The sequence below is a fragment of the Triticum urartu genome, chromosome 1A (assembly GCF_056163025.1).
Source record: "Triticum urartu cultivar PI428250 chromosome 1A, HENAU_Tu73, whole genome shotgun sequence".
Taxonomy (NCBI): domain Eukaryota; kingdom Viridiplantae; phylum Streptophyta; class Magnoliopsida; order Poales; family Poaceae; genus Triticum; species Triticum urartu.
In genome coordinates this window covers 576,046,511-576,058,691 of record NC_141873.1, presented here as the reverse complement: position 1 = coordinate 576,058,691, position 12,181 = coordinate 576,046,511, and the positions used below count along the sequence as shown (strand labels likewise).

The 12,181-nt window shown below is 46.6% G+C and overlaps 2 protein-coding genes across 3 annotated transcripts; one reads left to right on the top strand and one right to left on the bottom strand.

The window, feature by feature from the left end:
- On the top strand, positions 1 to 3,658 carry LOC125531380 (calcium-dependent protein kinase 1). The gene is made up of 8 exons (XM_048695798.2): positions 1 to 709; positions 951 to 1,094; positions 1,215 to 1,367; positions 1,476 to 1,591; positions 1,681 to 1,848; positions 2,178 to 2,305; positions 2,399 to 2,498; positions 3,118 to 3,658. Exons 1-8 carry the CDS (start codon positions 16 to 18, stop codon positions 3,202 to 3,204), a joined length of 1,590 nt encoding a protein of 529 aa, XP_048551755.1. The 5' UTR covers positions 1 to 15; the 3' UTR covers positions 3,205 to 3,658.
- Positions 3,659 to 4,216: 558 nt separating this feature from the next.
- LOC125531388 (putative protein ABIL4) lies at positions 4,217 to 7,089 on the bottom strand. 2 transcript variants are annotated; one of them, XM_048695818.2, is made up of 9 exons: positions 6,711 to 7,089; positions 6,535 to 6,617; positions 5,647 to 5,797; positions 5,456 to 5,555; positions 5,267 to 5,350; positions 5,105 to 5,177; positions 4,971 to 5,008; positions 4,669 to 4,757; positions 4,217 to 4,528 (listed from the first exon to the last, which is right to left on the bottom strand). In XM_048695818.2, exons 1-9 carry the CDS (start codon positions 6,849 to 6,851, stop codon positions 4,391 to 4,393), a joined length of 897 nt encoding a protein of 298 aa, XP_048551775.2. In that variant the 5' UTR covers positions 6,852 to 7,089; the 3' UTR covers positions 4,217 to 4,390. The 2 variants fall into 2 exon arrangements, with proteins under 2 accessions (XP_048551775.2, XP_048551765.2); XM_048695808.2 differs by having other exon boundaries at positions 4,956 to 5,008; positions 6,711 to 7,084.
- Positions 7,090 to 12,181: the final 5,092 nt, after the last annotated feature.

Below are 12,181 nucleotides of genomic sequence, written 5' to 3'. Positions count from 1 at the left end.
GCTCCCCCCGCCGTCATGGGCGGCCGCGCCTCCCGCCAGCGCTCCGACCACCCTCCTCCTCCCCCGCAGCCCTCCCACCCCAAGCAGCCCAACTGGCCCCGCCCCCGCCACCGCCGCCCGCCCCAAACCCCGTCTCCCCCACCCCCTCCCCAGCACCCCCAACCCCCACCCCAGCCCCAGCCCCCGCTCCCCCCGGACATCGGCCGGGTCCTGGGCCGGCCGATGGAGGACGTCCGCGCCACCTACACCTTCGGCCGGGAGCTGGGCCGGGGCCAGTTCGGCGTCACCTACCTCGCCACCCACAAGTCCACCGGCGCGCGCTACGCCTGCAAGTCCATCGCGGCGCGGAAGCTGGCCCGCGCCGACGACGTGGAGGACGCGCGGCGGGAGGTGCAGATCATGCACCACCTCACGGGCCACCGCAGCATCGTCGAGCTGCGCGGCGCCTACGAGGACCGCCACTCCGTCAACCTCGTCATGGAGCTCTGCGAGGGCGGCGAGCTCTTCGACCGCATCATCGCCCGCGGCCACTACTCCGAGCGCGCCGCCGCCACGCTCTGCCGGGAGGTCGTCAGTGTTGTGCATAGCTGCCACTCCATGGGGGTCATGCACCGCGACCTCAAGCCCGAGAACTTCTTGTTTTTGAATAAGAGGGAGGACTCCCCGCTCAAGGCCACCGATTTCGGGCTCTCCGTCTTCTTCAAGCCCGGTCAGTGATTCATTGACTAGTTAATTGCACTGATGAATTCAGTTCATGGTGGTTACTGAATTTACTAGTGTCTGGAAAGGGAGAGGGGAAAAACCTTCAACTATTCGCCTTAGTTCATGTTGTCTCTGCAATTAACCACGACTTACTAGTGTATCTGTAGTGTGCTAGCTCGCTTCAATTTACTAGTAATAACCGAGCTCAAGTTGTGCTCGAGATTAAAGGGTGGATGATGGAAATGCAGGCGAGCAGTTCAGGGATCTTGTTGGGAGTGCATACTATGTGGCTCCGGAGGTGCTGAAGCGGCGATACGGAGCTGAGGCTGACATTTGGAGTGCTGGAGTTATCCTCTACATTCTCCTCTCCGGCGTTCCTCCATTCTGGGCAGGTGCATCTCGCGGCTCAATCAATTTTTGCATTGTTATTGAGGCAGAGGCTGGGAAATGAGTTCAGTTATCCTAACATGAACCCTCTGTGTCTCCTTTTCCCACTTGGTTTTGATTACCAGAGAACGAGGAGGGTATATTTGATGCTGTTCTCAAAGGTCACATTGATTTCTCGTCCGATCCCTGGCCATCGATTTCGAATGGGGCTAAAGACTTGGTCAAGAGGATGCTACGGCAGGACCCCAAGGAGCGGCTTACGGCTGCTGAAATTTTGAGTAAGTCTCTTCTCCACCCATTCACTGACAATCTTGGTTGTGCAGATCATTTTGCTCATGTGCATGATAGTGTATTAGTGTCGCAATCTAATCTGTTTAAGCACGCAGATCATCCATGGATTAGAGAGGATGGAGAAGCCCCAGATAAACCACTTGATATTACAGTGATCAGTAGAATGAAGCAGTTCAGGGCGATGAACAAGCTTAAGAAGGTTGCCTTGAAGGTACTCAAATGATCTGAACTCCAATCTTTTTTCTTTTCTTGCTTGGCAGTCCATTTAAATCTTGGTGATCATTTCCCTTCTATATTCAGATTGTTGCAGAGAGCTTGTCAGAGGAAGAGATCGTGGGCTTAAGAGAAATGTTCAAGTCCCTGGATACTGATAATAGTGGGACAATTACCCTTGATGAACTAAGGGCTGGCTTACCAAAGCTTGGTACCAAAATTACCGAATCAGAAATAAGACAGTTAATGGAGGCGGTATGCTTGCTTAATTTATCTTCTTCCTTCCTGTCTATGCACGCTTATCTTATCGGCATGGCATGGTACAAATATCATAATAGAAACAAAAAACGGTGCATATTTCTCTCTGTTCTGTATTAGTGCCAATCATTTACTAAAAGGCTGCAGGGGGTGTGCACTTATATCTAAAAAGGAAGATAGTGAATGATACCATACGACTTTAGTCGGTATAACGACCTCAATCGAAATCGACTTGTCCACGTTTCTGGTAGAACGGTCCGTGTCGCCTGACTACTCCAGCACTTTCTGTTTCAGCTCCTTAATCATTATCTTACGTTGTTGAACAGGCTGATGTTGATGGAAATGGGACCATTGATTATGTTGAATTCATATCGGCAACAATGCACATGAATAGACTAGAGAAGGAAGACCACATATTTAAAGCATTCGAATACTTTGACAAGGACCACAGCGGGTAATTTCACTTGTAACTATTCTTAAATTAATCTGCCAACTTTTAAGTATTTCATTAACCATCAAGTTGCTTGCAAACTTTCCTTTTGCATAGGTACATAACAGTTGATGAGTTGGAAGAAGCTCTGAAGAAGTATGATATGGGTGATGAGGCAACAATCAAAGATATCATTGCTGAAGTGGATACAGATCATGTGAGTAACTCCAGCAAAAGCCCAAATAAGTCCATTATCTGCTTCCTGAGCATACATTATCTCAGTCATGAAGACGTAAAATATTGTATCGATTTTGCTAACTTACTATTCAGTTCGAGAATATAATAGACTAAACAGATCATCTTGGAGACATGGTAGGAGGTTTCGTTTCAAGATATTCGGGAATTTGTGTCATCTCTGTTAGATTGTGGATGTATACAAAAAATAGTGTCTATGAGATAAAATTAACAGCCTGATTTATGTCGAAGCGAAGCACCTGGACTTCTATCCAAACTGCTTTGTTTTAAGAACTCATTTTCTTATGTTAGATTAGATAAACCAACAGAGTTCATCACTTTAATGTAAGCACCTAGGCTTCCATCAATACTGCTTTGTTTAAAAACTCATTTTGTTATGTTAGATTAGATAAACCAACCGAGTTCATCGCTTTTATATAAGCTCCAGCCATAAAAAATCACGCCTTAAAACAATTTGCTTTAACCTTTTTGGTGGATGTAAACATTACTAATCCTTATGCTCACAAGTCCCAGTAAAACGTTCAAATGAAGCACTACTGAACTCACTTACTCACTACAGCATTTCCTATTTTTTTGCCTAGGATGGGAAAATTAACTACCAGGAGTTTGTTGCGATGATGAAGAATAACAGCCCAGAGATTGTTCCAAATCGACGGCGCCTATTTTAAGTCTTGCAATGGTTTATGCGAAGCTTGTGATTCCTATGAATGCATTGAGACAGGTGACCAGTCAAGATCTTAATTGGCGAGGAATGAGCGAAGCCATTCATGCTTGGCCACGGAATTTAGTAAGGTATCTGCAAGTGATCCTTTATACTTGGACACACTATCCATCATTGGGAACTCTCCCCTTCAACGTGTTCTGAGCTAGGTGGCACTTTCTTGTGCTACCATGTTATACCATTTACATGTATCCTTATGAGTTATGACTTATGAGGCGAGCCGTCTGGTTTTGTGTTTCCTCCAATTGATCATTTATGTAAGGAAAGGCTTGTAAAACACTCTTAAATGATCATATCAAGGAAGATCATGTTTCCAGATGAATATAGCACAAAGGAAGGTATCTGAAAGCAATCCTTTGTACTTGGACACATTATCCATCATCAACAACTATTCCCCTTCATGTGTTTTGAGCTGGGTGACACTTTTTTGTGCCATTAGACCATCTCATCTTGCATTTCAACATGTATCCTTCTCACTTATGAGGCGAGCCATCTAGTTTTGTGCTTCGTCCACTTGATTGTTTATGTAATAAAAGGATTTGCAAAATATTTTTCTATACCACTATATAGTGTGCCAATAGCTCCACATATTAATCGTTGGGTATGCCGATCCAACGGTCAAGAGATGACAAATCCGAGCATTATCATCCGTTGGATAAAGTTTTCAACTCATAGGATTCTGCCATGTAGCCTTCTAATTGAACCCCCAACTCTACCATCTCATGTGTTCTAGAAGCATCTATCGACATGCTTATCTGATACTCTAATAAAAAGGGACTAGAACAATCTGGATTCTAGAGAGGTAAGAACCAACTTGGATCTTGTCCAAAACAATTCTAGGAAAGGAAGTACATATTCAAATGTATTTTCCCATGCTTTTTATATACATTTAAATGACGTGCAAAGCACGTACAATTTACTAGTCAAATCAGTATCTCAAGGAAGATCATGCTATTGGATGAATATAACTAAACACACTTCCAAACTTGCATATGATTTTCATTACAGGCTTTGAATCAGCACATATTACACAGATAAGAGATGTTATGACTTGACATCTTGAAGAGATACAATTGCATTTTACTTGGCTTGTACTGGTTATTACAACAAACTTCAATTACATCAAGGGAGGATCATCGAGCTGAGATACTTTTCATCTTTGCTGACTTGTGCTTGATAAAAAGAGATGCTAGCACGCTCTTAGTGCTGGCAGGAGCCTTTTGGATTTCACGCCCTGTAGGCCTGTCGAAAGAACTAAACGCCGACAGATCCTGAAAATGCACACAATGGTACCGTTAAGAAACTAGGATAACCAAATCGAAATCTGGCACGGATAGATTACGACATAAGGATGATGCCCTTCTTAGCATAGTGTGATTTCTTGAAAGGTTTACATCATATTCTAATTTACCTTTGCGCCAACCTTTTGTGCGACGTCGGATTTGATATTCCTGTTAAGTTGCAAAGGCCTACGCACGGGAGAAGCAGGCAACTCCTTACCTGAAACATCAGCAATTCACATGAAACATCCAGTTGACAATTTGCAAAGTAAACTCAGCAATCAAAATTCTAGTTTGAGAGTTAACAAATATGTTGTCTTAGAGCAGAAGTTCAAAAATATGTGCACTTGACAGGTGAAACCACATTCATATGATTCCATGCCCTCTAAGAACTCAAACGGATGTAAAACGGATGTACCAAGAAGATGCGGACCATCTGATGCGAGTTTGGACGGTATCGTGTCATCTAGGCTGCACAAAAACCGGGCGGCGGCAAGTTAGGCTTGGCATAAGAAACAACATGTGTCACATAAACAAAGTTAAAAGAAATTGGGATGACTGTCTTACATGAATGTAGGTTTATGTGCTCCATTTGCCGAAGGGCTATTGTCCGATGCCAGATGCCAGGAAAGCGTCTTTGCTGCACACACAGAAATCCAAGATTTTTCTTGTTTAGGCACGTATTGTGATTGGCACAGAGTGGCAAATGAAATTTGAAAGAAGAAGCACCTGAGGGGTAAGGTCTAGGCTGTGATTCCTGATTAGTGTCGGTTCCCAGGTGCGCAACGGCCTGAGTTCTCTTATAACCAGTAGCTACATTTGCACAGAGAATTCTCAAGTTAAGTTCAGCTTTTTTTCACTTACTATACTAAAAATTTCAGAAAAGGATAAGACTGCAAGTTCAGAATTTCTTCTTACATGGTAGGATGTAGTGCTTGTGGTGCTTCATGCTTGCCCCCATCATCTGCTGCTGCCTGGAGCCTTCTTTGTCCACATAGATTTGGCAGGTGAAGATTTGCTATGGGTGGACAACAGAGCAAGTGTCATATTAGCTGCATTGTTTCGCCGCCATAGACTGCGCATCTTAGTGATAAACATCAAGCAAATACCTGGTTCAAGCGCGCAAGCTTTAGCTCGAAGGTCGAGATCTCGGAAGCCTGCTGCTCGAATAGGTCCGTCAGTTTGTAGGCCACAGTGCCTAGGTGGTCGACGGCGTTGACAACCGCCCGCACCGCGTAGTCCTTCAAGTTGTCCAGCACCCTGACCACGATTAGCAAGTTCAGTATTCACGAGGAAAAACATGTCATATTCTGAAGCAAGGTTATGATGTGCATTACAAATCACTACACTGTTGACTGTTCATTCACCAAATTTACCATACAAAATTGACTCTACTCCATGCTTCAGAACTTGCTTCTGCACTGTCAGACATGAGCAGGGTGAACCCCTTTGATATAATTCGAACCAAGTGACAAACTGACACCACATGATTGGGGAACACCCAGAATAAATCCAATCGCCAGTACATGGTACATAGGCAGGCTGGCTGTTGTTCAGAAAAGAGATATCTTCAGAAAACAAATACTGTACTAGAGTACTCTGAATGCCACCACTCCTTCATCGGCTAGTACATACGTACACAGGCAGGCTGTTGTTGGATGATTCCAAAAATCCCAGATAAAACCAAAATGACATATCCTTGTTCAGTTCAGCTAGCAGCATTTGTTGCCTAGCTAGTCACATACTCACATATGGACATCAAGCTACCTTATAGTACCTATTGCATGCTGCACCAACCTTCAGTTCAATTCAGTTAGGCCCTATGCCAAGTGACAAAACAGAGACAACATGTACTAGGTAGCACGCAAAATGCAATTGTAAGAGGAATCACCAGTCCACCATGTTAGCAAGATGGTAAATTCTCCCTGTCAGAGTGAGAACGAGATGTGCAGAGAGGTTGGCAATGGAGGAGCAGAGATGAGGTGGCGGTGGCTCACATCTGCTTCTGGTGGGTGTTGAGGTAGGACCTCTCGCAGTACTCGGAGGCGGAGTAGAGCTGCGGCCGCAGGTTCTTGAGCTCCTGCACCCACCAAAACCGTCAAGAACAGAGCCGGCTGGATCCACCGTGGAGCAGAGCGGAGGCGCGTGGGATCTGGGGAAGGAATGCACCGACCTGCAGGGCGTTGACGAAGCTCTTGCTGCGCTCCATGGAGGCCTCGTCCACGGTGGCCGCCCCCGCCCCCTCCCATCCCCCCGGGCTCCGCCGCCGCCGCGCCGCCTGCTGCTCCTCCTCCTGCTGCAGCATTCTCTCCATACCTTCCTCGAGTGGAGTGCAGAGTAAGCGTTATCAATGCCACCAAAACCAAGTGGTGGGGGTGAAGAAGAGGAGAGTGAGTGAGTGGAGTGCGCGCGGTGGGCACGGGGAGCCCGAGCTACCTCACCACCACCTCAGCGCGCGCCGGTTGAGAGAGAGAGAGTCGATCTGTAAAATGCGGCTTGGTTATGCTTGGATTTAGCGCCATTTGGTGGGTGGAAGTGGAACCATTGATTGATTGATCCGTTCTTGGTTGGTGCTTGCTTTTGTCCCGGCCATCACACTAGCCACTAGCACACTCGTACACTGGTGTGTGTGGTGCACTGGCGCTGGATCTCGCTGTCTGAAGCGGCTTGTAATTGTCTTCACCAGGATCCATGATTCCGTCTCAGTGATGCGTGACTGTAAATCGTACTCTACACATAGCTAGTGGCGTGCAGGTGTATGTAATTTGGTCATGATGCTAGCATAATTCGATCGGTGCTGCCTGTGCCTGAGCTGTGCAGAGATGGAGCGTGGGAGAGAGCTATCAATCAATGGGGTCATAGGCTGGTGGTGGTGATGAATGCGTGTCGGTTCGGTCAGATGTACTACAGTACGTACGTACAACGCGAGGGTTATGTGGAGCAATCAATAGTACGCTGTAATTCCTGTCAAAAAACAAAATTAGTACACCGTAATTTGATCACTCGTGTGTATTATGTTGTCCGTGTTTCCACGAACTGGTTTTGCGCCCACCCAACTTTCCTTCGGTATCTTCGACTCTTTCTCTCTTGGCAGAGGAAGTCATGAGTCCAAAGATGCTCCTTTTTTTTTTGAATTAAGGAGCACGGCCCCGATTTCATTTCATTGAGATGAAAGGAAACCACATAAACATAGTCATAAAACAGTTTTTTCTCGACCCCCACACACCCTACCTTGGCCTCCAGGGGGAGAATGACTAAAAAACCTGGGGGTGAAATGGTTACCACGCAGGGCTCCATCCCCTGTCCGCAGTATACAGTAGTGACAAAGCTTAAAACAACTATAGCTATCTAGGAAGAAACTTCAAACTATTCCAATGAAGAAACTCAAAACAAAGAAACAGATAAGCTCCCAACCCATTCCCAGGCGTTTTGTCATCGGCGCCCATCCTCTACTCTTGTTGAAGCAGCCATTCGCAACGATGCTCCTTTTTATCATAAAACAATATATGTTGTTTCATGTTCGAGTAAGGAAACATGTGGAGGTTTATGAAGGAAATATGCCCTAGAGGCAATAATAAAGTTATTATTTATTTCCTTAATTCATGATAAATGTTTATTATTCATACTAGAATTGTATTAACCGAAAACATAATACTTGTGTGAATACATAGACAAACAGAGTGTCACTACTATGCCTCTACTTGACTAGCTCGTTGATCAAAGATGGTTATGTTTCCTAGCCATTGACATGAGTTGTCATTTGATTAACGGGATCACATCATTAGGAGAATGATGTGATTGACTTGACCCATTCTGTTAGCTTAGCACTCGATCGTTTAGTATTCTGCTATTGCTTTCTTCATGACTTATACATGTTCCTATGACTATGAGATTATGCAACTCCCGTTTACCGGAGGAACACTTTGTGTGCTACCAAACGTCACAACGTAACTGGGTGATTATAAAGGTGCTCTACAGATGTCTCCAAAGGTACTTGTTGGATTGGCGTATTTCGAGATTAAGATTTGTCACTCCGATTGTCGGATATGTATCTCTGGGCCCACTTGGTAATGCACATCACTATAAGCCTTGCAAGCATTGCAACTAATGAGTTAGTTGCGGGATTGTTACGACATATCTCTCTCAAGGTAGTTTTGGTGATTGATGACAACATATTTGCGGACTAATCTTGTGCTTTGAATAATTCACAGATTCTCCCCTGGCACAAGACGCCTTCTTTCCCTCGGAGTGTATTTCAAGACGGTGTAGCTCTTTCATTTCTTTCTCGGTGGACTAGTTGCGTAGAGGGCACCGTACTATCAAGAGGGGGTCCGCTGGGGTTTTGCATGGGTGGAATCATCACGTACACATCAGCTTCTCACCCTCCGAGCTTTTCCTTTTCATTGAAGAGATCTCTCCTCTCTCTTCCTTGTCCTGTCTGGGTCAAAGCGGTAGTACCGCGCACCCAGCGGTAGTACCGTTGAGGAGCCACAAGCGGCAGTACCGCTCCGCAGCGGTAGTACCGCCCGTGGCTCCACAGCAGTAGTACCGCTGGGGGCCTGGCACCTCCGCCTTGTTCTCAGCTTCTTTGAGAGATTTCTTCTCTCTTTCTCTCGCGCCCCAGCGGTAGTACCGCACTGCCTGCGGTACTACGGCCGAAGGGTCACAAGCGGCAGTACCGCTCCACAGGGTACTACCGCCCTTGACCCCACTGCCGTAGTACCGCTGGGCAGTCTGGCTCCTACCGCCTCGATTCGAGAGGTCTTTCTCTCGTGTCGGGTTTTGCGGCACTAGTCACGGTTGTAGTGGCGGTAGTACCGTTCCAGGAGCGGTAGTACCGCCCTACCACCGCGGTAGTACCGCATTTGGGTCCGTTCCCTACTAGTCTCCTCAGCGCGGCAGTACCGCTGGCTGGCGCGGCAGTACCGTTGTCCTGGCGATAGTACCACCCCCTCTCAGCGGTAGTACCGCCCTGTGCGGGGCTGGTTGGTGGGGGGCAACAAGTTGCCCCCACTATAAAAGGGAGTCCCCTTCTTCCTTCTCACCTACCTCTTCCTCCCCCAAGCTCCATTTATTGCTCAAGCTCCATTAAATACTCCAAGCTTCATTTTCGCCCGATCTATCTCTCTAGCCAATCAAACTTGTTGATTTGCTCGGGAGTGGTTGAGAAGGCTCCGATCTACACTTCCACCAAGGGATTTTTGATTCCCCCACTCATCCCTAGCGGATCTTGTTACTCTTGGGTGTTTGAGCACCCTAGACGGTTGAGGTCACCTCGGAGCCATATTCCATTGTGGTGAAGCTTCGTGGTCTTGTTGGGAGCCTCCGATTAAGTTGTGGAGATTGCCCCAACCTTGTTTGTAAAGGTTCGGTCGCCGCCTTCAAGGGCACCAATAGTGGAATCACGGCATCTCGCATTGTGTGAGGGCGTGAGGAGAATACGGTGGCCCTAGTGGCTTCTTGGGGAGCATTGTGCCTCCACACCGCTCCAACGGAGACGTACTTCCCCTCAAAAGGAAGGAACTTCGGTAACACATCCTCGTCTTCACCGGATCCACTCTTGGTTATCTCTTACCTTTACTTGTGCAAGCTCTTTAGTGTTTCTTCCCTTGCTTGCTTGTATGCTTGTTGTTATTGCATCATATAGGTTGCTCACCTAGTTGCACATCTAGACAACCTACTTTGATGCAAAGTTTAATTTGGTAAAGAAAAGCTAAAAATTGGTAGTTGCCTATTCACCCCCCTCTAGTCAACCATATCGATCCTTTCAATTGGTATCAGAGCCTCGTCTTTTTATTAAGGACTTTACCGCCCAAAGAGTATGGTTGATACCATAGACGGTGTGGAGGAACACTCCTGTGTGAATCCGATCTCGTCTACGGGAGATGGGGGAACTTCGGTCTCTCGTGAGGAGTTCAATGTGGCCTTGGAGACATTAAAAACCTCCATGACGACCGAAGTTGAAAGCATGTTTACTAAATTTCTTGAGGGGCTTAAACTATCCACCGCACCGTTGAAAGTGGGTGATCCCACCAACAAGGTGTCGGATGCTATCCCCAAAAAGGGGGAAGCTAGTAGTGAAAAGGCTCCTTCTTCTAGTGGCAAGAATGGCACCGGCATCTTTGCCCATGTGGAACCACCACTTGTTTATGGTGGACCGGTTCCTTCCACTCATTTGAATCATGCCGGTCCTCCCTCTAAGATTGTGAAAAATGAGGATTTTGATTCTTGGGTTTACCGCTTTAAATGTCATTTAAATCATGTGAACACTAACCTTTGGAGAATCATTGAAGAACGTTTCTATCCACATGATCCAAGCAACTTCACTCCTCGAGAAGCCGCGGACAATCAATTCAATGAGAATGCTCTCTTCATCATTCAAGATGCAATTCCACCTGAAGACCTACCTCATCTTCGTCCCTTCGCCTTGGCCAAAGATGCATGGCATTGTGTCGTGTCTCTCTACCGGGGAAGCGCAAGCATTCAACGCTCCAACTATGAAGTGGTACAAGATGAGGCCGATGAGTTTGCAATGAAGGAAGATGAAGAACCTCGTGAGCTCTATCGGAGAGTAACCAAACTCGCGGTCTCACTACGAGATCACGGGAGCAAGGACACGGATGACAATTGGATCAAGCGCAAATTCCTCAAGGCAATGATGCCCTATCACAAGGCCATGTCCTCCGTCATTCGTCAAAGACCGGACTTCCACACTTTGACCTCAAGCGAAGTGTTGTATGAGTTTGTGGCCATGAACATTTTGGACAAGACCGCCGACAATGCGGTGCTCCGTTCTCAACGGGCAAAGAAGCCTAACCTTGCATTGAAGGCCAAGCTCACCGTGGAAGAAGAAGAAGAGGAAGAAGAGGAGAGCAACCCCGAAGATATGAAGTATGCATATCATGAACACATGGCACTTGCTTCAAGGCAATTTTGGAGCAAGAAAAACTCGAGGCCCAACTTTAGCAAAAACAACTCGAGTGGCACAAGGAGCAAGCAACGTGTAAGGACTTGCTACAATTGCGGCAACGTGAGTCATTTCATTGCGGAATGCCCGTATGAGAAGAGGGAAGACAATGGTGGCAAACTCATCCGAAAGGACAAGGCCAAGTCGTTCCCCAACAAGAACAACTTCACCAAGAAGACTCATCCCAAGGCTTTGGTTGTGCAAGAAGAGGACAATGAGGATGATGACGATGATGAAGATGATGAGTCGGTTGCCATGGCCTCCGTTGCCATTGCAACAACGTCACGGGTGTCTCTCTTCGACTCACCCAACGAGAGCATCACCGCCAAGTGCCTCATGGCTAAAGCCACCAACAAGGTAACCTCCAACATCAAAACTACCATCATTAATCATCCTTCCCCAATGGATAGCATTAATGAACTTGAGGGAGCTAATGTGGAGGCTAACGAGTTTGAGGCATTTATGGGCAAACTCAAGGGAAAATCCAAGAAGCACTTTGTTGCTCTCTTGGAACAACTTGGTGAGGCCAATGACATGATCGAGGCTCACGAAGACACCATCTCTAAGATGGAAGGGCATAGTCGTGACTATGCCGATGAGATTTCGGATCTTTCCAATGCTCTTGAGGAAGAGCGTGGTCTTCGTTTGGGTCTTGAGGAGTCACACAACGTTGATCA